This window comes from Osmerus mordax, chromosome 8, assembly GCF_038355195.1.
Source record: "Osmerus mordax isolate fOsmMor3 chromosome 8, fOsmMor3.pri, whole genome shotgun sequence".
Taxonomy (NCBI): domain Eukaryota; kingdom Metazoa; phylum Chordata; class Actinopteri; order Osmeriformes; family Osmeridae; genus Osmerus; species Osmerus mordax.
This window is the reverse complement of record NC_090057.1, coordinates 5,347,654-5,372,620: the sequence shown is the minus strand read 5'-3', so window position 1 is coordinate 5,372,620 and position 24,967 is coordinate 5,347,654. Positions and strand designations below refer to the sequence as shown.

At 43.9% G+C, this 24,967-nt stretch overlaps 3 protein-coding genes and 1 non-coding gene across 4 annotated transcripts; 1 reads left to right on the top strand and 3 right to left on the bottom strand.

Annotated features, from left to right (window-relative positions):
• Positions 1-11,734: 11,734 nt before the first annotated feature.
• LOC136947536 (alpha-1-antitrypsin homolog) lies at positions 11,735-15,224 on the bottom strand. The gene is made up of 5 exons (XM_067241640.1): positions 15,043-15,224; positions 13,817-14,492; positions 13,339-13,609; positions 12,560-12,707; positions 11,735-12,346 (listed from the first exon to the last, which is right to left on the bottom strand). The coding sequence occupies exons 2-5, from the start codon at positions 14,481-14,483 to the stop codon at positions 12,155-12,157; spliced, it is 1,278 nt and encodes a 425-aa protein (XP_067097741.1). The 5' UTR covers positions 14,484-14,492; positions 15,043-15,224; the 3' UTR covers positions 11,735-12,154.
• A 1,731-nt stretch (positions 15,225-16,955) lies between these two features.
• On the bottom strand, positions 16,956-21,504 carry clmnb (calmin b). The gene is made up of 10 exons (XM_067242009.1): positions 21,361-21,504; positions 20,873-20,934; positions 20,642-20,731; positions 20,383-20,466; positions 20,167-20,259; positions 19,741-19,961; positions 19,475-19,668; positions 19,213-19,295; positions 17,712-18,955; positions 16,956-17,528 (listed from the first exon to the last, which is right to left on the bottom strand). The coding sequence occupies exons 1-10, from the start codon at positions 21,443-21,445 to the stop codon at positions 17,414-17,416; spliced, it is 2,271 nt and encodes a 756-aa protein (XP_067098110.1). The 5' UTR covers positions 21,446-21,504; the 3' UTR covers positions 16,956-17,413.
• Positions 21,505-22,196: 692 nt separating this feature from the next.
• LOC136948593 (small Cajal body-specific RNA 13) lies at positions 22,197-22,484 on the bottom strand. The gene has a single exon (XR_010877362.1). It is a non-coding gene; the product is annotated as a small Cajal body-specific RNA 13 (non-coding RNA).
• A 490-nt stretch (positions 22,485-22,974) lies between these two features.
• glrx5 (glutaredoxin 5 homolog (S. cerevisiae)) lies at positions 22,975-24,836 on the top strand. The gene is made up of 2 exons (XM_067242018.1): positions 22,975-23,398; positions 23,969-24,836. Exons 1-2 carry the CDS (start codon positions 23,104-23,106, stop codon positions 24,139-24,141), a joined length of 468 nt encoding a protein of 155 aa, XP_067098119.1. The 5' UTR covers positions 22,975-23,103; the 3' UTR covers positions 24,142-24,836.
• The last annotated feature ends 131 nt before the right edge of the window (positions 24,837-24,967 follow it).

The window sequence follows — 24,967 nt, the reverse complement described above, 5'->3', positions numbered from 1 at the left end:
TTGATGGCAGTCAGCCTTGTCCACTGGCGGCCTTGTGTATGACACACACATAATGGAAACATCAGCGGGAGTGTGCAATCTCCCTCCCCGCCTGTCTTTGTCAGTCTGGCTGACAGGACAGCACAAGGACAGGGTCAAAGCTACCACGTTGTATCTTTGCTCCGCACAATCACCACAGCCAGATGAACCACAGACACACACACACCCTGCCACCTCATCTCACCTGCAAGGAGGTGGTCCATGGAGTCAGAAAAATCCCAATCTATCTACACAGCAAAACGTCCACGCCCTCTCTGGAGGATCGGCAGGGCGTGTCGGCAAGTTACTGATGTATTACTTCTTCCTGCGGTAACCATGGCGATCATCCTTGTCATATTGATCCCAGTGTGTGTCAACGCAGGGTTGGGAGACAGTGTTCAACGGAGTGTTCAGCGAAAGAACGACAAGAATGAGAGGTCTGAACTTTTCAACAGGAGTAGCCGCTTGCGCTGCACCCTCCCATGTCCCGTTTTACATTCACACGGGTGGTTTAGTGAGCGCAGGGTGGAATAGCCAAACAGCTAGGTTGTGGGGTTAGAGGCAGGGTGGAGTTGGATCTGTGGCCCACATGCAATAAGCTGTGCTGGCCACATCATGAAGACTGCATTTCAATCAGAGCATTAATCGATTTCTTTGGCGGGAAGGTTGGCGCAGAGAGAAAGGGGGGGAGGAGTCACTTAACGTTGGGGCCTGTGTGACAGTTCCAGGAGTGTGTGACTGGAGAAACAAGCCAAAGAGCAAATCACACAGGTCCCACACGCTTTCAATCAATGTCAGGCTCTGCCTATACCTTTATACCGTTGAGAGGTGTGTGTGGTTGTGTGTGTGTGTGTGGTTGCGTGTCCGCATGTGTGTGTTTGTGTGTGTTACATGAATGTGTACTAAAGGCACGTTAAAAATGATAAAAAAAAGCACCTGGCACCACAACCATTCTGTCAGATGAAAACATTAAAGCAACAGGAATCTGGTTGACTGTTAGTTCAAATAGGCATCCAATCACTGTCACCTGATCCCAGATGCATTAACCAAACACACAGGCAGCACTGTGAGGCTACAGCAGCAGCTGTCAGGGCAAAACACACGTGTGTGTGATTCTGGGGGGGTTGTCAAGAGGGATCAATCACATTGCTTCTAACAACAGAATGACCGGGATTCTTAAAGCACAGTCACAACTCATTAAGCTTAGCAGTCAGCTAATTAGGCACCCTCATTACCTCAGACGGCTGCGTTCTGATCCAGACTCGTTGCTGTCGGCTTGAAGGGCTTTCAGGCCAACAACGGCTATCTTATACAACTTCCTCCCTGGGTTCTGATCTCCACAGGGACTGTCATAATGGCCTTTTAACTCACACCTGTTTTATTTCTGCCTCTGGTCTCATTAGTTGGTCTGGAGGATGATTGCTGTATTTAGGCGTTTGCAGATCTGCAGGGTTTTATGAAATGATCTGTGTGTTTTTTTAAATGATCCCTTCTGGAATGTTCATTTCAAAAGACCAGCGTAGAGCTGGATTCACACAACTGTCTTTGACACCTAGTATTGGATGAGAGCGTCTGCTAAATAAATACTGTAGGTTAATTATTACTGTAGTTGAATTTCACTGATATTTAAGTCTTCGATTCACACATGAAATAGTCTGCTTCTACATCCCTCATGAGCCATCGCCAGTGTGTCCACCTCTACTTGAACATCCCATTGAATCCAATTAGTGGGGATGGAAACTTTCCGCATGTATCCTACAGGGGCTGGACTCTCCAACTGAAGAACTTTTGATTGGTCCAATATGTTCCACTTTAATAACTGTAATCTGTCTGACAGCCCAAAGGTTAAAGCCCAGTGATTTATCTGCTTCCTCCCTCCTCTGCCGATCTTTAATTGCCTTTGGGTTAATTGTTAAGGTGTACGCAGAGATCGTTTGGAAATGATCCATCATTTAGTACTGTAATAATGAGTTTCCAATGGCTTCCAGAGCCTCTTCTGCCTCGGTCTCCCCACAGAGAGGGCCTCTTCTCAGGCATGAAGAGCTGAGGGACACCCTCTTGGGGGGCAGCAACACCGTATTTCTGTGTCTGTGTGTGTGTGTGTGTGTGTGTGTGTGTGTGTGTGTGTGTGTGTGTGTGTGTGTGTGTGTGTGTGTGTGTGTGTGTGTGTGTGTGTGTGTGTGTGTGTGTGTGTGTGAGTGTGTAGGTGTTTGTGCATGCAGGTGTGCATGTTAATTTGTGTGTGGGTGTGCATGTGTGTGTGAAAATCATTATTCTTAATCAAACCCCATTTATTCCCTTGTGAGCTTCGATCTTTAAGAACAGAGTAGCATAGCACAGACAGCAAGATGCAGTCATGCTGATCCATAAGTTAGCATGGTAACTCTCTGGTTGCAGGTAGCTTGTTAGCTATCTGGTTGCAGGTATCTTGGTACAGTAGCTCTCTGGTTGCAGGTATCTTGGTACAGTAGCTCTCTGGTTGCAGGTAGCTTGGTACAGTAGCTCTCTGGTTGCAGGTATGTTGGTACAGTAGCTATCTGGTTGCAGGTAGCTTGTTAGCTCTCTGGTTGCAGGTATCTTGGTACAGTAGCTCTCTGGTTGCAGGTAGCCTGGTACAGTAGCTCTCTGGTTGCAGGTAACCTGGTACAGTAGCTCTCTGGTTGCAGGTTGCATGGATGAAGGTAGTTTGGAGGCTCTCTGGATGCAGGTAGCATGGCTACATGGTGGTACCATAAGACCCAGGCCAAACAGGAGCTAACACCATCAACCCTATACATTCTCTGCCACTTACCTCTAATTGGGGGGACAGAAAATTAACCCAATTTTGCAAACATTTTCATGTTTTAAAAATGCTAACCTGCGGTAAATTATACATTCCTCTCGTCATTCTCGTGAACTTTTCAAAGAAGCCCAGAGTGGGCCAGTGCAAAGGTTACGTTCTAAATACTTTTTTAAAAAGCTGTCATTATGGTAAAAGAGCACTTTAAGACCATTAAAGGTTTTAAAGGAGAGTTCACCCCTGCACCACAGCTGTTGATGTAGGCGTTGTGTGGAGAGGAGGAGGGGAGAGCCAGGCGGAGGTGAATGGCTCTCAGACTGAAGCAGTTGCCCTGTTATTTGTTATTTCCCTGGGATTTACTAGGGTGAAAGGACACTCATGTATGTGCAGTTGCCATCTGTGATCGCTTTGGTGGCTGTAGGAGCTTTTTAACCGCTGGACTGCTGGTGGCTGGATGCAGAAACGTATTGAAGGGATACATTTTATGGTCATCGGATTATGGTGTATGATTTGTGCGGACCTGTACACATGTCTCCTAACCTGTTTTGTTTTGCATGTCAAGTGACCTGGGAAGTTAATATGATTGATTGTTGCAATCGTTCCACAATCTGTCATTTTTCAAAAGTTAGGGAACTTTCTTTTACCGATGTCTCGGACAGTTTGTGATGTATGTCACAATGACATGGGTGTCAAACCCAGGTCTGCTACGGACAACCACACATTTGCATACACACTGTTCCACTGATCCTAACTTGTTTCAGCCCAATGATAAACAACCTACCGGAGGGAGCTTTTCTTTTTGTGTGTCATTTCATTTTAAACTGTCACACATTGCTCCCCTAAAATGTCAGCTTTGCAGTGAGCGATTTATATCTTTCCCCTGCTGTGTCTTATCCTCCGGGCTCCTGACAGGAAGAAATTGCTTTATTATTCCCCCAGAGTCAGGTGGATCCTCTGACAGTTTCGCACTCATCTGAGATCGTTGGCTTCTGTCTGAGAGGAGTGTTGGGATTGGACAGTGGCACTTTGGGAAATTACCCCCTTCATTCTGACTGGAGGTGTGGAGCCCATGGATGGGAGACAGAGAGGCAGTGCACCCCCTCTCTGTGTGAAAATTGAGTATTCTTTGAACTGGGAACCCCTCTGCTTGTTTGCAAGACCTTGCTTTTAAATCCAGGAAAAATCCACTTCAATCTCTCAGTCTTTCTCTCTCTCACTCTTACTTCCTCTCTGCATCCCTATCCTTTTGCCTTGTTCATCTCTGTGCCCTCCTCTCTATCTCTCTTCTGTGTCTCTCTTTCTCTCGCTATCTGTCTTTCTCTCTTTATCTATCAGCCAAGCTTAATCTCTTTCTCCAATTCAGTGTCAGCACTAGAAGTCATCACTTGTTATTAATTTGTATTCACAGACCTAGTGTTGATATCTAACAAATAATACAGAGGCATACCTAAAATCTTTGAGAAAGCTTATGATCAACACAAATAGTACACATGCAGTGACACAAGCCTGTGTCACTTTTGCACAGGCCACAACATTCCAGTGAAACAGCTTACTGTTGAACAAGATTCAAAATTCAAATTTTCCTGAAAAGTTCAAAAGGTTCAAATACCAGCAGATAATTACCTTGATGTGAGGTCCCAGAGAGAGCTGGTTAAACCTACGATTGTTTGTTTTCATCTCAGAGTTGTCCTCATTTCTTCCCCTGATGACATTGCAAACACGAGTCAACACAATGATCTCTAATCCACACACATCTTGTGATGACACACACTTTTTTGGAGGACATCACACACATCTTCCTTCCTTCCTTCGTATGTTTTTTTCCTTCCCCAGGGTGTGCAGAAGAACTCAAAAGCTAGCCGCTTTCTCAAACAAATTTTCTGTCTCATCTCCCTTTGATTTTTTGGCCTTTCTATTATTTGCTTTTAATGAGTTGCCTGGTCTGTTTCTATTGAGGGAGGGACTTCCTGTGTGGAGTGAATCCAAAGTTTCTTTAGGTCATTGTTACCATGACTACATGACGGCAGTGCTATATATGAGCAACAGTATTTGTTGTGTTCCCATGGTATCACACATAGTCAAGGGATATAAAAATACAACGAGAATTTAATCAAACTCAATATGCATTACCGTCAAACACTATAAAATGCCATAGGCCTACTCATCTTTAATTCATTATCCCAGCACCTGAAAATGAAACCTAACTATTAAAAAAATATATATATATCTCCGCCAGTTTACATGTTGCTTACTGAAGTTTGCTTGCTTGAAAAAATTCTCTGAGAACCCACAAAAAAAACTGAACATTCCTTTTTTTATACTGTCAGTTGACAAAAGTTTTGCATCAAATAGAACATGGAATGCCGGTGGCAATCACAGAGAGAGGCCCTCGTGAGAGAGGATCAGTCTAACCTCAAATAGAGACTTCAGACCCTATTTATCTCACCCTTGCTCCCCGCTCCCTGCTCTCTACTCCCCTCTGCTCTACTCCCTGCTGCTCTGATATGCTCCGCTCCCCTCGTCAAGATGCATCACAGAGCTACACTATACAGGACCTGTTGGCACAGGTTCATGGAGTAAAAAGTATCAAAAGATCCACGTGCTTTTAGAATTCTGGATCTTAGTTTGACACGGTTTGATTGTGGTTACGGTTTTATTGTTGAGCTGTTGATATGATATACCATAAATACACGCCAAGGTTGGAGTAGCCTAGGTGTTGCCATGTCGCTCATCAGCTCTGCTTCCACTCTCTGTTGACGTGACGCTGAGATCAATCTGTCCTCTCACAGACAAAATAAGAACAACCCTATTTTTTGTGTATAATTATCTATATGTCTATCTAAAAGTCCGAAATTACCTTCTAAACCTCCTTAACCTCTTCAAAGGGAATAGTTTCCTGTTTTCGGTGACCAACCTCCAAGTTTGAGATCTCTTTCAATAAGCTACATTTGCCTCACATACTGTTTAACACGGAAGCATGAAATAACTAATGATAGTTATTACAAATGATACTACGTCAAGAGAACAAAGATGCTCCACTAATACAAAGATGCTTAATTGAAAGTAAAATACTGGCCGAAACATGCCTTACCTATGATGCAAACGAGCTACTGGGCATTCCAGAGAGAAAAGTGGAAGCTAGCTTGTTTGCTTTGATGATCTTGTTCTGCTAGGATATGAATTATGAAACTTAGAAAAGTGTTAAAGTGTGCGAGAGCGTTTGAACATCTGCTCCGGTCGCTGTCACAGCAAGAAGAAGAGATCGGGCTTTGATGTAGAAACGTGTTGGGATTGGAGCAGGGAAAAACTCTTCTCTTATTTTTCTCATTCATCACACTCGACCCTACTCGTCTCTTACTTCCTATCCTCTTCTTTCTCCTCCTCCTCCTCGTCTTTCTCCTCCTCCTCCTCGTCTTTCTCCTCCTCCTCTTCCTCTTTCTCCTCCTCCTCCTCGTCTTTCTCCTCCTCCTCCTCGTCTTTCTCCTCCTCCTCTTCCTCTTTCTCCTCCTCCTCCTCCTCGTCTTTCTCCTCCTCCTCCTCGTCTTTCTCCTCCTCCTCTTCCTCTTTCTCCTCCTCCTCCTCCTCCTCTTTCTCCTCCTGCTCCCGCTCTACCTCTGCGTTCTGGATCCCAGCGTAGATCAACTGTCTCTCTGTCTCACACTCAGTCGTAGTTCCCATACTTCTCCAGTGCCTAGGATCCCCACATCACTCTACATCTAATTAATAACCCAAACCACAGACCTTTTCCCACCATGCAGGGGTGACAGTCCTCAGCCAGGTTTTCATCATTTATTGATTGCAGATTTGCAGCGCAACAGCTTTCATAAATGAGTGAGGATGAAGGGAAGGATGTGACGGAAGAACAATTAGAGGGAGAAACAATACTGGTATGTCAAATGAATATTTCATTCTGTTTGCTGAGTTTCTGTCTGACGGTGACAGTTGCCAGATGCTCCTGACATATTCCTGTCTCTTTCTCTCTTTCTATGTCTTTCGCTCTCCCTTTCTATCTGTTTCTTTTTGTGCCTCTTTCTCTCTCTCTTTTTCTCCACTTCTCTCTCTCACTCCCGACCTCTCTCTTTCTGTCTATCTTTCTATCTCTTTCTATCTTTTACTCTGTCTCTCTCCACTTCTCTCTGTCTATTTCTCCAAGTAATATTTACAGTTTGTTTTTCCTCTTGATCTATCCCTCTCCTATTTTTCCTGCACTCAGTCATAGACATGACACTTATCTTGGCTTCCACCATGAAGTATTCTCCACCACTCAGTATCATAAACCTGAGGGTTTTACATGTACAAACATCCGGCTTGTAAAATGGCCTGTTAACGGATAATTTTACACCCCACAGTCGACAGCCCCCACAGCCCAGGAGAGGGGTGTAATGCCAGGGCAAAGATAGATTTAAACCTGGAGGCAGTATCGTTTTAACAAGTTTATGATGCATAAGAGAGGCTTTATTCGTCTTCTGTGTGAGAAGAAATGAGGCCATAACTAAATTACTGATTTATGAGTTTTATGATCACTATGTAAATGTGTTAGCAGATGCAGGACGGACAGTCATAAAAATTTCAGTGGACCCCAGTTTTGTGTGAAAGAAGATTGTTGCATAAGGTGCAATCATTACATAAATCAAGTGCTTATTGTGTTTATGATTCTCACAGCCACAGTCATCAACAGCAGGGTTTGAGAGAGCAAGAGCTTAATTCGCTGTGACATCAACTCAAAAGCAGGAAACCATCTGGCTTCCGTTTGGCAACCCCATAGACATCAGTAGTAATTTTGTTAGCCTAGAACATAACAGATGATGCATTGATCCTACCAGAAGACTAGATGGGATTGAAGAGTTGGGGCATCCATCATGATATCAGTCCACTCTCACCTACAGGAACAAGCTACTCCATGGACGTCAGTCACTTCCTGTCCTGTGTAAATCAGATCTGCTTTATGTGGCGTTATCAAGTCTAAAAGATACATTTAAGTTGCACAAAGCTATAGGCATCTGCATATCATGCCATGACTGTAATATATACAGACACAAAAATGTCCAGTCATTTACGTTTATGTAAATATCTACATTTAGTCTTAGTTTTTTTTTTGTCATTTAAAATAGTCATCTATCCATACAATGAATAGTTTTTGTGACTACATGATCGATTACAATTGTATTTGTATAGCCCTTTTTACAAGCATCATCACAGAGGGTTTCACACACATCGATAGAACTGCAGTAAACAAACCTAAACCTTCAAAGAAGGAAAATCTCCTTGGAAAATAATGAAAGAAACCTTGGGAGGAGTTATTCAGTAAAGGATTCCCTTCCTCCAGAGACGGTCAGGCGCACAGGGAGGTGCAGACCATAGGCTGAACATAATTATGCTGTAATAGTAGATATTCGTTTTTTCAAAACACAGATATCCAGAGTTCTGAATCAGTAGGGCATCCGCAGCTCTCTGCATGTGCACCCCTCAGTTCAGGCAGTGGTTAGCCACTGGACTGGGAAGCACAGGAAGAGACCGGAAACTCTGCATTGTCCACGTTGGCAAACAGGCAGATGTTGAAAGCTCAAGCCCTCTTACCAAGTGAAGGATCTTATGTTGGTGTGTAGGTTGGGAGGTGGGCATTAGTATATCAGGTACCATGTTTCAAGCTTCTGGTTGATAGGAGCAGGCTTGGCTCCAGAACATGGTGTTTTTCAGGGGTTATGATCTCATAAATGTATCGTAACTGTTTGTAGCTGTCAGCTGAGAGTCGTCCACGGTGTGACGTGCCACTGTTCTGGAAGATGGATGATCCGACTGTCACCAACAACAAGGTCCACAGGAATTAGCAGTGCATGTGTGGCATGGAACATGCCTTAATGAGCTGTTGGGGGTCCACAAGGGTTTGTGTGCTAGTGTGTGTGTTTGTGTGTTGGCATAATGTCCTTCGAGAATGAGCGCTGTGACTGTATTTTATTGAAATCTGTCAGTGGTAATATAAATAATAACTCCTGTTTTTTATTTCATCGAACATTTTATAATTATTAGTGAACACTATTCAAACGTCTTTTCTTTCCATGTTTTCCCATGTTCCAAAATACCTTTTGTATGTGTTTCGTTATTGCGTCTGTGTATTCTGTTGCACAATGAGGTGTCTGTCCAAACAGATTATGTTTAATCCCTTTAGTCAACAGCATTGACGAACAGGTTTTAGGGGTCGATGTTGCTGCAACCCAAACATTGTTTCAGATCAGTATTGGAAAAACCATGTCCTTACAGAGCAGTAGTCTGGATGTGTGAGATGAACAGAAGACTATCAGAATGGCAGTAAAACTAATATAGCTTTACTAGAAGTCACATGTAGCCTACAGTAGGCCTATATTAATTATGGGTTGTATGGCATCATCAGTTGTGGCCAATTCACCTGTGGAATTGGGAACTTCCGTGGTTATTTTTACGCCGGCTTGATTATGTAAGCTTTGCATGAATAATTATTTTGCATCCTCTTCAGAGTTCCCTCTATAAAACATTGAAATAATAGAGATAATTTGTTTTTGTATTATTTATTGGTTTCATATAGGCCTAGGTGTCAGTGTCTTAAAATATCAAACGACAATGCAGGAAAATCCAGAGCCTACATAGGCTACTCTATCTTTGCATAGCCTGTTGCATTTTATCAAAAACTAGAAACTCTGTATACTGTGTACTGTACCATCAGTTGGTGATATATGGTACTAAACATCAGGGCTCTCCAGGCTCACGCATTTCAGCTATTTCTCACGCTCTCACGCAATACCTTGTATTTCTCAAGCATTTCAAGCATTTCTCACGCTAAAGAAGAGATAACTTGTCCCGCTACATACAATTAATGGACGATGCGCATACTCGAGTTATACAGAGTTAACCCCCCTCCCACCCACCCACACACACACAGACACACACACACACGCACACACACACATACATGTTTACCCAAACGTTAACAGGTAAGCCTATGGTAATCTAACGCCAAAGTTTTGAGAAAACTTGAGAGCCCTGGAACAGTGTGTTCTGGTGTCTGATCTCTTCCGCTTTGGCCACCTGAAGCCGCGTTAGCTTGATCTAGGCAGCAGGTAGGCTACATGTGCAGGCAATCGTGCTCTGCTTCATTTAGGATGTGCCAGAGCAGTCCTCCATCGAGCTCAAAAGGTCCACCTGATTGTAATGCCAACACCCTTGTCGCGAAAACCTCTTTATAGGCACCTCCAAGTTTAACCCTCTCCAGAGTAACAGAAAGAAAGAAAAGAAGACAGGCCTTTAATGTTGTTCCCTGTCTAGGTTGTCTCTTTGTAGTTCAAGCGACACACATTAATTGGGGATGATGAGAAAGAACAATTCCGTGACCTTCCTAACTCATTTGACTCTGATGTGTAAAGCAGACTAATGAATTAGGAGGAGGCGGATGCGCTGTAATTTGACTGTAAATTGCAAACTCAAATGGGCAGAACGTCAACTGCCACTATAGAGACGCAACAGTGCCATCTAGTGACTGAAGGGGGTAGTGCTGTCTGCGTGAGCGCGTAAGTGTGTGTACGCGTAGATGTGTGTCGTGTGCGTGTGTGTGCGAAAGGCCTACACATTGTAGAAGTGATTTTGATCGGACTGTTATTAAGCGACTAAAGAATTCTGAGATTCGTTACATCTATAGCCTAACGGACGCTCGATCCGATCTGAACATGAAGTGATTGTCGGCTTGAAAGAAGACAACGTTTTATTTTCATTCAACTTTGATCGTAACTATTCATCAATTTTTCTCCACCCTATCCCCACCCAGCAGTAGTCTCATCTGCTTCTTTAGTCTCTGTGATCACCCCGAAGATGATGAGCTCTCACACAACTGTATGTCAGAGCCACAGTCGTGCTTGACACCCTGTTCCAGCCCTTTACGATGCATTATAGATGGTAACTTCACTCTGTTCAATCGGCAAGTACTGATGTATGTGTGCGCGTTTGATCTGTAAACCCAGATAAGAAGCAGAGAGCGTAGAAGTGACTGGGGCTGGGTGGAGGAGCTTCCACACCACTAATCAAGTGCTCCTTCTTTTATCCTAGACATCAGACATTTTGTCTGTTTCATGCTGTAGCATGGAGGGCCCAGACATAAGGACCCCTGTTGAGTTCTGGAGGAACCCCAACCCCCCCCCCCCACACACACACACCCCCCCCCCCCACACACACACACACACACCTCACCCCCCTCCCCCTCACCCCCTCCCTAAAAGATCATCTCTGGAACCACTAAAGTGTACTTTTTCTATGATGAAAGCATGTGTTCGGATGTTTGATTTGTCAAAAAAATCTGGTAGGAGTTCGTTGTTCTAATACACTTTTTCAGACGTTGATTTTGACTGTACAAGCTGTGCCGTGGTATAGCAAATTATTTATCTACCTCAAGTGCAGGGACGTCATTTTCCCTTTAATACATGAAAGCTACTATTCTTACTTCAGTAGTGCTCAAAACGAAAAGTAATATTAAAAAAGGCACAGGAGAGAGGGCACCAGAGGCCACGGGGGAAGTGGGGGCAGGAGCCACCAATCGATTGTGTGGAAACACATGACAGGGGCTGACCAGGGGCTGGCTGGGGTCGATGTCCGAGGGTCGTCTGACCTGGGGGTGGTTGCTGTTGTCAGCAGAGCCGTTCTCTCTCTCTCTAGAGTCCACTGAGCAACTGCTGCTGGAGCAACCGCTCTGCTTCTGGGTCATCCCTGTCCTGAAGCCAAAGCTAGAATGTTTGTTCCTGAATATGCAGTTAAACCTCTTTTTTTTTCCTTTGATGGAATTTGCTGTATTTTCGGTACAGGGGACACTTTTTTAAATCATGAATTCAGGTAAACGTATTTAGATACTATAGACATCTTACAATGTTACACAAGATATACAATGACTGTGAAAGCACAAAGAACAATACAGTCACTTCATTTGAGTTTTAAACTTTTATCATCCAACAAAAATGTTCACAGAGGAGAAGCATTACAGTTCCTACACTGTACCGGTATGCAGGCGGCAGAAGTACTGAAGGATAAACACATCCTCCTCTTCATCAACAAACTAGTACAGGATGTTAGTATTAAGGTTAAGCCAAACTATCTGAAGGAAGAGTAATTACATGTTCCCATCATTGGTTCAGGGATTCATGTGTGGTGTATTCACACTATTCTCTCAACTTCAGGGAGAGAATAGTGTGAATACTTATATTCTTGACTTTCCAAAACTATAGAAGATGTTACAAAAACAAAAGTTATAAAGTTACAGATGTGTTCTGTACTACAACACCACAGCTGGACGTCTTGTCTGGTGGTTGTCTGTGGTCAGGTGACCTCCCCAGGTGACTGGTCAGGTTAGTTAGCTGTGGGGTCAGATATCTTCCCCATGAACAGGATGCTCTTGGTGGAGTCTTCAACAATCAGGACCAGGAAGGGCCTGTTCAGGTTCATGGTGTCGGGCAGCGACATGGGCATGATTTCGATGGTGGTGGCAGCGGCTGCGTCAGTGCCGGTTTCGTCAACAGTCAGCACGGCCTTGTGGGAAATCTGGAGGGGACAGGAAGTCGATTTGTTGTGTTTTGTGAGGGGTACGATTAGACTGGTTACTGATTTAAAAGTAACTAAATAAACCATCCAAAAGGGTTCAAAGTGTAAGTGCCAGAAGAAAAAAAAAAAATTCTGTACAGAGAAAATGAATGCCTAAAGCACTGCATAATTTAGACCCCATACACAGGGGGTGTGTACTGGATGGTACTGTACCTTGGACACCTTCAGTTTGGTCTCCTCGGAGATGCCAGAGAAGTCCGCCGTGTCTGCGAAGACATTCACCATGCCCATGTTCTTTAGAATTTCACCCAGCGAGGAGGAGGCAGAGATGGAGATCTTAGGCATGAACAAATCCACAGAGCTGAAAAACAGACACAAGTTTAAATTTAAATTGTTTAGTTTCCTTGATCCCCAGGGAAATTCATGTGTTCAGGTAACATTAAGATGACATAAGTTAAAAAACGATTAGGATACACACAACTGCAGTACTAAAGTATCTGAATAAAGGAAGCGAATGATTCTGCCTTGGAATGTAACATAGAATAAATGAATCAGTAAAATATATAAATATTTTAAAAGAACATAAAAACCGCATTTCTGGTTAAATCCAACCTGTCCCTTTGTGTGCAAAAGTAAACATTAAGACCTGAATCAGAATCTGGTAAGTAAACACACAGTAGGACTGCACACAACCCAGATCCCCAAAACTACAGTTAACCACCCCTGATCTACAAGCTATAGTTCTTTGTCAGTAACTCATGTCTTCAAAAGAGAAAATCACTCATTCATTCCAGGCGTGTAGGTTTCACTATACATGAAAATGTCCCGTCCACTTTTTGAAAACGGCAAATCTGTCTCCCTCTGTATTAAGAAAATTACATTCAACAGCCGCATCCTCAGTAAAAAAAAAAGAAGCTGTCCCACCCACATTTGAAAACAAACCTGAGGCCTTGATTCATTCATCAAAATACATTAATTTGTAAGAGTCCAACCTTCTGAACATTGAGTTGTGCCAGTGCTTGATGTAGTCCTTGTTGAGGTACGACTCCACAGTCTTCATCTTGCCTTCATCGGGCAGGATGACCATCATGGAGGTGTTGCCTTTGTAGGGCAGCATGATGACGCTGGTGAAGTTGTCTGGATCTTGGAAGAAGTCATAGCGGCCCGTCTTCTTCATCATGTCCACCTCAACCTTGGTGTTCTCGTCCACCTGGAAGGAGGCCTTCTTCGTCAGTTTAGCTTCAAACGGCTTCTCCCACTTTCCTACAGAAAATAAAACATTTTTTTAAATTGTATGTATATTTGTTGACCTTTTTTCTGATTTTGGGGGATAGAGACATTTGAGATGTAATCTCAATTATAAAGAACTGAATGAATTGATATCAAACTCCCCATCCACGTTCACAGAACACACCCTCCCGAACCCTCAAACATACTGCTACCGTTTGAGGGGAACATCACGCGTCCTACCTCTGAAGAGGACGTAGTTGATCAGCACCATGGCGGTGTCAGGGTCCAGCCCCTGCACCAGGTCCGTGATCTTGTCCTGCGTCTTCTGAGCGATGAACTTGTTGATCTGAGCCGCAGCCTGCTCCGTCTTCTTGAAATCGACATTGAAGGCCTCGCTGGAGTAAAAGTGCTTGGCGTCGTTCAGGAACTTCTCCTGGGGCTTGAAGCCGTCCCTCACGGCCAGGGCGTTCCCCATGTCCAGCAGCATGGTGTCCTTAGCGTGACTCAGCATGTGGAGGAGGTGTTCGTAGGCTTCGTTGACCTGCTCCGGGGTCAGCGCGGAGTATCCCAGTGTGGAGAAGATCTGGCTGTGGGTCTCGCCCTTGGCTCCCAGCGACAGCATGGAGAGTGCGGTGGCGATGCCCAGGGGGGAGAAGAATACGTTTTTGGCGTCAGGCTTGGCACTCAGGGATCTGTAGAGTGCCATGGCGAAGTCCGCGTTGTGGGGGGCGAGCTTGTGGCAGGCGTCCTCCCCTTGTCCATGGGAGTGGTGGGGCTCGTTGGGGCCGTGGTGGAGGTGATGGTGGTGGTCCTCGCTGTGGCCCCCGTGATCCCCCTCGTGAGGGGCGGCACACACCACGGACAGCAGCACGGCCGCGATCACACTACAGATAGCTTTTCCCCACATGTTCAGGTCCTAGAGCAGGCACACACACAGCTACATTTACTCACTCAGCAGACACGTTCATATAAAGGGACTTTGCATGGAACCGTGCATGGAAGAGGTGTGGGACACGACACAGTGTACAAGCTGCGCAGCAGCACAGGGTGTAACTTTACTTCCTTGGGCTGAGCAGGATTTGAACTCACAATCTAGTGTGAATGAGGTACATAACTGGAATACCTCTTTCTTACAGCGGGACCAACCAAGAGGTCTGTTATATCCTTCGTAAGGATGCAGTTTAACTGCACAGTGTCAATTGCAGTTATTGAACTGTTTCAGGGAAAACATTGTAATACTATTCTTCAGAGGCCTATTAAAATGTTCACCTTGCACACCATTTTGTAAACATCAAATTTGTCAGTGCCTTTTTTCATCCCTTTAGCTTCTTTAACTTGAAATACCATTTCTCCCCATCTGAGCACATTCTTTTAAATAAAGAATGTTGGCCCTGAATGTACTGGATGTATATATAAATATATAATGCTCAAAGAAAGGCCTTGATCAAGAGAGAGCCAGTCCTTACCGTCAATATCTTTGTTGCCGGAGAGCGTTTGTGGGCAGAGCTGAGTGTATATATGCCCCTGTGAGAGTCAGCTGACCACACCTGGCTAATTATTAACCCAGACCAACCATCCTCCGACCTTAGAGTATCTAAAGATTTGGCTGCAGAACAACATCCAGTGATGCAACCAGCACAACAGCACCAGTCTCACAATGCCTCCAATTGAATACCGCCAATTAAATGTATCAGTGTTAGAAAAAGTAAATGAAGTAAAGCTTTTACAGCCTTTGATTCCTGGTAATATCTGTGATTCCTCTGTAGGCCCCCAAAACAGCCCTAATACTAGCATCCTGATTGGATGATGATTGCATTCAGCATTGCTGAGTAGGAAAATTGTATTCAGGTGACATATTTTGCACTCCATGACAAATGCTGTGTCCATTTCAAGTCATAATTTCAACAAATATCAGCATGTCAGTCACATGCTGCCACAGTGGGAGGTCTGTGGGGAGACTAAACCTAGTTGAACCCAATAACTGCTTATTCTGAACATGTGTTATGGTGCTGTGGTTGTGTAGCTTAAATTGGTTTTCGAGCAAAATGACCTGAGTGATGTCATGTAAAATCCAGCCTGAAGCAGTGTGGGGGGAGGGAGGGAGGGAGGGAGGGAAGGAGGGAAGGAGGGAGGGAGGGAGGGAGGGAAGGAGGGAGGGAAGGAGGGAGGGAGGGAGGGAGGGAGGGAGGGAGGGAGGGAGGGAGGGAGGGAGGGAGGGAGGGAGGGAGGGAGGGAGGGAGGGAGGGAAGGAGGGAGGGAGGGAGGGAGGGAGGGAGGGAGGGAAGGAGGGAAGGAGGGAAGGAGGGAAGGAGGGAAGGAGGGGGGGAGAGGAGGGAGGGATAGAGAGGGTCCCGGCCCAGGGAAATCAACAATCAATGTGTTTATGGATTCTGTTTAAGCAGCTGTCTTGTTATGGCTTGAATCTGCATGCTGGCTGCCGCTTACTGAAGCACAAAGCTGTAATTATTGCTGAATAGGAATCAGCCCAGGATCATTCATCATTGTGCTAAACAGATACCACAACAGAAAGGGACAGAGTGAGAGAGGGATTTCAACACAGTGGCAATCAATCAATACACGCCCACACATACTAAAACAAAAGTACAGAAGCACACATTTATACACTTTCAGCTCCCCCCCCCCACACACACACACACACACATCACACAGTCTGAGTTAGCTTGAGGCCAGTGTACCCAGGTTCGAGTGGAAGTTGTGGTGGAGGGGGTCAGCGGTGGGGGAGGGGCCCATGGGAGGGGACCTGGCGGATGGTGGAGGGGGTCAGGAGTGTTTGAGGGAGCCAGGGGTGGGTAGAGGGGGGTGGATAGAATTTGATAGGGCTTGTTTCTAGTCAGGACTCTGACCACAGGTCAAAGGTCAAACCAGCAATGAGGCCATAGGGAATATCAGTCTTCTCTTGTGACCACCTACAAAGTTTGTACAGAAAGGTCACAGCAGCTATGACCTGCTGCTCATTTTCTCTGTCCTCATCTTCATCATCCTCTTCTGATCCTTTCCCAGCTCCATGTTCCCTCTGCCTGGCTAGCTCAGCGCACACTCTCACACAGCTCTGTCCAAACTCCAACACAAGGGTGTTGAAAGAATATAGATCTCTGCTTGCTAGTGCTGTTGACCTGAGGGGGCAAACTCCAGACAAACAGCCTTGGTTTGTGGTTCTCAGAAGATCTGAATATGTGGTGTGGTCTGACAGAACAAACTCAGTACTCTTACACACATACACCACACACACACCACACACAACTACACGAAAAACATGTTGTGTAACATCTGGCTTGGTAAAACTGTACTGTTCACTTTTACATTTGCCATACACTGCATGTTCAAATAGTTTGTAATCAAACCATCAATCAACAACAAAACTAATTGACACATTTAATTACATTAAAAGTAGACACAATGCACTATACATAAAATATAACATTTAATATGATAAAGATTTTCAATATTGCTTTGACTGATTAGTGTGTATCTGTGTGAATGATAAAATAATTACTTGGTAGTTTTCAGTGTGTATATGAAGTAGTCTTTAAAAGCTAACGTTTATCCAAGCGACATGAACTGCATATGGAAAGTACAGCAGAAGATCAAGGGTCAGAAGTGCATCGTTCCAACCGTATTTTGGTGGTCAGAGTCAAGAAACGGTCTGTACCAGGCACACAGTGTAAAGTCACCATTCATCTACCAGGCACGGTGGAACAATTGTTCGCATACATTCTTCTTCCGAATTGTCTTTCAAATAAAATATAGGTACTGCTTTTAAATGAACTGTGAGTTGTGAATAGTTCTGTGACATCTTATTACTGGTGCCTGAGAAGGCTATCGAAGGTCCAGTCGTGGGAAGAGAAGACAACAGTAGAACAGGATCCACAAGATGAACAGTACCTCCAGCTCACCACTAGAGGGCACATCCTGGAAATACACTCTCCCAATGCTGCAAAATTGAATTACAAAAGTCAGAAAAAAAATTAAAAGGTTGAGACATCAAACATGAACCCGTTAGAAAGATAGCTGAATGCCAGTTTGAATAAGAGCATGTGCAAATGAATGTGAATGGAAAATAGAGACCCATTACATTTTGTATTCTACGGTAAATGTTTTTAAAGAATTACTTTACCGTTTTAGTTCTGTTGTGTCCTCCTCCAACTCTTCTTTCTCAGGCTCACGTTCATGCCAGCTACTTCCCACTTGTTCCTCCACGGTTCTTTCCTCCCCTCCTCTAAACCTCCATCGAATTCTAACCATGTCTTTCACAGAAGACTCTTGCCCTCCTCTCAAAACCTCTTCCTCCTCTAGGTCTGCGCTCACAGTTTCTACCTCCACCACCTCTCTCATCTCCCTCTTTTCCTCCCTCACTTCAAAATATGATTGCAGACATGCATGCTCCTTTTTTTCCTCCTCCTCCTCTGTTCTCCCTCCATCTTCCTTCAGGTCTTCCTCCCCTTTGCTTTCCTCGCCCCTTCTGTCTTCTTCCTCCATCCTCATAGCAAACCTCCTCCTCACCGTAGCTTTACTAACATTGCTAACCGGATTCATCCCTCCATCTTGCTCTTTTTCTGCCTTGTTTATCTCCTGCTCAGGAACTGAATGTTTATCCTTCTGGTGGACAGCCTCCATGTCTGCCACCATCTGATCTAGCACTGGAGTTAGTCCTGGAGTTAGTCCCGGAGTTGATCCTGGAGTTATCCCAGAAGTTAGTCCTGGAGTTTGCTCTGGAGCAAGCTGGGGAGTTAGTCCTGAAGTTAGCAATTCACCATAGTCTTGATCGGACGGCCCTAAGACATCACACACCTCCCTGTTCAAACCAAGGATGTAGTTGTACGCTTCCTCCTCATCTGAGTCCAACGTGGATAGCATGTAGACGCCCTCCTCCGAACTCTGGGAGAAGATCCCCTCGTCTACGCAGCGCTCGCTGGAGATCTCCTCAGGAGCCGTCTCCATCCAGAACCACACTCCTGCATCAGCACTCTCCGCACTCAGACCCAATGGGCTAGTGGACACAGTGTACTTCAAGGAAACAGGGCTGTCAATGTTGATTTCAGTGGCGGAATTGCTTCCTGGTGTTGGACTTTTGGACTGATGAAGGGACGGGACACGAAGGAATTTAGAAAAGGTAATTTCAGGCAGGTGGGCGGGGGTTAGCCAAGGCTCATCTGAAGGACCATTGGTCTGTTTCATCCTTGGTAGCTGCTCATTGGTCATCTCCTGGCTTATGGACAAGGTCTGTGCTTCTTCACAAGAGGGGGACGTGGGCCCAAAGCTAACTGACTTCACCGGGGTTAGGCCATGGGGCTTTGGTGTTAGTTGGACATCTCTCCCTGTTAATAAAGTTTTCCTTGATTCAAAATCGGGGCGAAGGTCCTGTAATGGAAATAAAATATTAGTGTGTTTGAGAGAACACACTGGACATAATGTAGAGAAACCTAAAGTATTTTGTACCACCAGCCCAAAGCCAGTGCTCTGACCCAGGCTATTGCATGTCTGTGTTTTTTCCTATTTTACTGATGTTCATAGTGTTTTCATACTTTAATTTACTTTAGTTTCATTGTTGAAGAAGCTGCAAAGTAAGCATTTCATTGCAAAGTATTCCTTCTGCAAACAAACTTTGATTTGCTTACTTCATCAGGGCCAGGGTAATGTTCGGGAAACTGTGACACATATGTTATGATGGACCGCTCATCTGGGGCACAGCGGGTCACATCTATGACAAAACAGAAGACACAGCAGAGTCAAACCAGTAATAAAGCCCTATGTGACATTGCTTCTAAAAAAGAGCTATACAACTACTATTTGATTTGATGTATAAATCCATATTGGTTTATTATATTTCTTTGACGCAAATTTTGCGACGATGCTCATAACAGGAAGCCGTTGTCCCACCATCCGGGTCCAGGAGAGTTGGGATTCCCAGGCTGCTCTGAGCTATCATGAAGGCCTCCCTCACATTGTCTCTGTGGTCTCTGGAGAGGCTGTTGCTCAGGTCCACCAGGCCAGGGGCTACGGATTTAACCAGAGCCAGGAAAGCCAGACCACTGCTCCAGCTCGTTCCAAAGTCAAGTACGCTTACGCCAAACCTGGGTAAACAAGAAGCAGTCAATCATACAAGGAAACACATTTATAACTCTCTCGTATATCTTCTAACTTACTTTGATGTGCGTCTGTGTACCCAGTGCAGAAGTGTCTTGATAGCTTTTCCATGATGCTGTCGGTTGCTGGCAGCCTTCCTGCCCTTGGATGGCAGTGTGTTAGAGTGGTTGAAGTCATCAGTGACAGGTGAAAGGTCACAGGGTGAAGGGTAACAGCTGATGGGTAATGATGGGAGGCTGGACGAGAGATGTTTCTGGAGGCCACTTGTGACCTCTTTTATCTGAGAGGAAAAAGATGACATACCATAACATAAAGGTACCTTAACTGATTTAGAATGTATGTGTGTTAGAGAGAGAGTGAAAAGGAGAGACAGTGTTGAGAAAGGAAAGAAAATGTGAGGGGAGAGAGTGAGACAAGTCAGAGAGACGGGAGGCATGGGGGAGAAAAGGGGAGTGAAAGAGGAAGAGAGAAAGAGTGTTTTTCACTTGAAAAAATAGGATAATATTCCAGATCAAGCCCAGGACAGCAGAGGGAACGCCATCAGCAATAGTGACAACGTCAATGCTCGGTAGCTTCACCTGTAAAAAAACCAAAACTAATAAACATAAAAAGTACAACTACATCTTGATCTGCAAGGATATATTGCCAAATATGCCAGTCTGGCCCTCTATTGCTCAAGTAAATACAGAGTTGTCACTTACATGTCTGTCGTCAAGGAAAGCCAACGCCTTTGCGATGTTGTTGAGTCGGAAGATGCGGTATGAGGATGGTCTGAATCTGTGGTACTGACAAAGAACACAAGAGTAGAAGGTTACTTAAGCAGTAGATATGTTATGAACAGAATGGTCACGTCAGTTACACTGACAATTTGATAAATGTTCATACATAATCATTTACTCTGGGTAGAAACATTGTCCATTTCAAGTTAGTCAGTCCACCTATAGCACTGTTATTCCTCACCAGTCTGCATCCAGACAGCTCCTCCAGTAACGCCAGGAGCACTCTGCCATCTTGTATATCTGTGAAGAGGTCTTCAACCTTTATTGGAAACTGGGGGAGATACTTAGTTGGCTGGACTGATACTTGACATATCATACTTTTAAGTTATGTGAATCAATGCCAGTGACTATTCAAAGTCAAAACATGGCAACAAGTAAGATAAGTGTTCAGACAACTTTCAGTGTGCCTTACTTTTTCCAAGTGTGCGTTTATCCACCTGGTGAAAGTTCTTTTCTGAATAGCTTCCCTCTCACCTGGCAGAGGAAGAAGGTGCTTTGTCTTGACTTGCACAACTCAACTCTACACATTGGTTGAAGAAACTTTACATATGTTAAAGTGAACATAACTGTGACTGTAAAAGGCCCAAGTAGATGACTAAGGGAACATGATGAGACCTGAGCGGTACTGCAAATATGTTCATCCAGAAAGCTGAATTTTAATATGACCCTGGGTTACTAATAAGCCTTTATTTGGTTTCAATGCAGCTTTTTCTTTGTTAATGAGCTTGAATGGTATTTTGTAAAGAGATGTCATCAAGCCAAGGACAGTGTCTAAAAAGTATTTACATGTAATAAAAGTTGTAAAGAATTACATTGTTCAAAAAACACAGCAAGATTAGACAACGTCTGACATCAGTAACAAAGTTAACACCGTCACTTCAACATCCCATTTTCAATTACCTTTGAGTACGCCAACATTAGTCTGTCCAGTAGATTCCTCCTGATCATATAGGCTCTTATCCAGGTGCCTTGCCATTAAAGACATCTCATGACAAGCGCTTCACAAAAAGGCAGCAGCCTTAGCTGAACTAGTACTGCAAGACTTCCCAGAACAATTTAATGTTTTCCTAGAACCTGTGTGACAAAACTCCCAAGATGTTGGAGGATGACGGTAAGGTGAGAGAAGCTCAGTGAACGAGATTGTGAAATAGTGATAAGCAGCTAAGTACCTTGCCTCAACACGTCAAATCTCCTCCTACTACATCTCACCATCCACCCAATTATTTAGTGGATGAACAGTTATACTTTTGTTTTCGTCATGTCACAAGCGCATGTCAGATGCTTGGAGTGATACTGATGCTTCGTCAAGTGGGTTTCTCATTGCATCTGAAACATTTATGTATTTTGATGGAAAATTACGTTAAGGCATTAACATTCAAGGATAACGTTGCAGAAACCTGTGACCGATTGAAAGCAACTTTATTTTGAAACAAATTTACAGGCAATTGGTGTACAAAGAGGCCTTTTACTATAAGATATCTGGTCAGTTGAAGCCCGGAGAGGTTCAGCATTTCCTGGAAAAGAAGCACACCATACAGAAATATTAGGTGACCCATTAAAACATTTAATATTGGGCAATTTCTTGCTCGGCTAATTAATTACCTGTTATAATTTTCTACTTTGGGAAAAGTGGGTCTAACCTGTTAAAACAAATGGTAGATACATTATTTTCGAATGATTGAGGATAATGCAATAATTGAAATTCAGAACAGGTGTGGTGGCCCTGGTCAGATAGACGATGTGGAGGCCGAACTGTTTGTCAGGTACAGCTCTTCCTGTCAATCAATATCTGGCCCCCGCGCAATGCTTTCTCTGCCTGCTTCAAGAAAGGTGACGGTTACTAAACGGCACTGTCACCACCGTGGAAAGCAGGGACTCCCTAAGGAGGAATGTACTAGGAACATCGCACGTGAAACTCCTGAGACTCCAGAAGTCACGCCTTAGCTTCTTTGACTTTACTTTATGCTACCTTGTTCAGCTGCCAACAACTTTCTTTGTTTGGAGCTACATCACAAGATAGCAATTGAGGGACTGTGATAGTCGTGCTTACTAGAAAAACGTTCTTCATGTTTAGACATATACCACTAAAGCATTAGCGGGAATTTCCATTATATGGCAAGAAAGACTAACAATTATGTTCTACGGCAAAACCTGAAATACTTACATGCAGCTTCCTTCAGATGAATTCAGATTGAATGCGTCAACAACGACCTCTTACTTTCTGGTTTAGACACGCGTATATATGCATATCACCCCGGAAACACACCTAACATACCGTTTGATAATGACATGTTATTTTAACTTGCCTCATTGTTATATATGTTTATTTTGCCTATGATATAGATACATTTATTCATATCATTCGTACGATTTTTGTTTTAAACTAATAATTTAACTTCTGTTTAATCCATTTTAGAACTTGCGTAAGCGAAGTGATTGACGTAATATTTAACCAATGACACGTGAGCCTGACTTTGTAAAGTCCAATGAATGATCGTTCTTACATATTACTTCCTTCCATCCTTGACTTACTGAGGAGTAGAATGTTTGTGTCGCGACTGTAAATTGTGTTAAAGTGCGACAGTTAATATAGCCTATCTCTTAATTTGTGATTCAATTTCTCGTTTGACGTCGACTGAAAACATGAACAACCTCCTTAGGTCGACTGTTCGTTGTCTGCGGGCGAATTCGTTGGCGTATCTGCCAAAGCAAGCTGATGGACATGTCTCGTTTGTGTCCGCCCGACTAATGTGTGCGGCAGACCAACATAAAGACCTTGGTGACATTGTAAAGAAAGACAAAGTTGTCGTGTTTATGAAAGGTACACCCGCACAGCCGATGTGTGGCTTCAGCAATGCCGTAGTTCAAATCCTCCGGATGCATGGAGTGGATGACTATGCAGCTTACAACGTGTTGGACGACCAGGATCTGAGACAAGGTCAGTGAGACAAGTTGTTGTACTAACGTTAGCTTGTTGTTTTGCTCGTTGGGTTTTGATGTCTTTATGAATTCATGCTAAAACTCATGACGTTTTTGACTTCTTAGCCAAGACTAGCCTTAGCTTAACGACAACGTTTACAAAACGTTTATTTCAAGCCATTTTTGTGTGTTCGTTTTTGGCTCTTGACTTTAAGGTAGTGGTAGGTTTGTATTCCTAACGTTTTATCAGTATTCTGCAGCCGGACCCTGGGCGTGGTGGGCCTACATGTAGAAAGCTGGACATGACGTGCCTGACTAGTTACAACGTTGACAATACCAAGAATAATGCCGGTGTCATTGTACTTGCGTAAACTCTGCAAAAAACAAGGAAGCTATGACAAACGCTTTGCTAGCTTGCTGAACAGTGTCGTGTACACTGTACAAGACTTGTCATTTGATATGATATTCATTTTACAACTCACTCAAATGTTGAAATATTGGTCAATGAATCAAGGTAATTTTATGACCAATGTATGAGCATTTATACGCAACAATAAGTGTAATTCATAGTAAACCTTGTCTCCCACAGGCGTGAAGAGCTTCTCTAACTGGCCCACCATCCCTCAGGTGTACTTCAATGGGGAGTTTGTCGGGGGTTGTGATATCCTGTTACAGATGCACCAGAGTGGAGACTTGGTAGAGGAACTTCAGAAGCTTGGTATCCGCTCTGCACTGATGGACGCAGAGAAGCAGTCCAAGTAGAAATGGGCACCAATACAAATCCGGAGGTTGACTGTAACTACTCGTCACCAATCGAACCCACATGGACACTGACCTGTTAGACACTTCTGTAGATCGATCTGGCAAAAACCCCTTCTCAAGCGATGTTGTTTTGTTTGATTTCAGTTTAAAGGTTTACAAGTCTGGTAGAATGTTGCTTGTACCTGCTCCGGCCCCTCAGATCTACAAGTGCCTATAGGTTAGAGAAACAGCTGACGTTGACTTGAAGTTCACATAAACCTCCGTGTCTGAAGGTGCGTCATGCGACCTGCTGAAGACCAAACTGCCCTCAGGTTACCAAGGAGATGTGGTGGATGAGCACCAGTCTCCTCTGACGCACTGCCACCTGTAGATCTTTTAAACTGGTTAAAACACTTCACAAACTTCTATTCCTGCTGAAACAGATAGCTCCCAATGTAAGGGAAGCAGTTTTTTCTGTAGTATCTGTTAACGTGACAAATGAAGGGAAGAGATGGGTTAAATTGCTCACACTAACTTCACAACCACTTATTTCCTACACAACACCCTTTCCATCTTCTGCATATAGTACATCTGTGTTATCCAAGCTACCCTTGTGTAGAACGCTGTATATTTAAGTCAATGTACATTGAAAATATATTATGTATTTTAGCAGCATGTAAACTGATTAATTATGGAATTAAATATTTTGCAATGATTATCCTGGAAGTTACCTTTTAATTTGATACCTTCATCCTGAAAAAAGATATTACTTCAAATTACATGTTTTGCTAAGATTGTAAATAGTGCTCAGTCACAGTGTTATAACTCCTATAAGGGGGGTCAGATG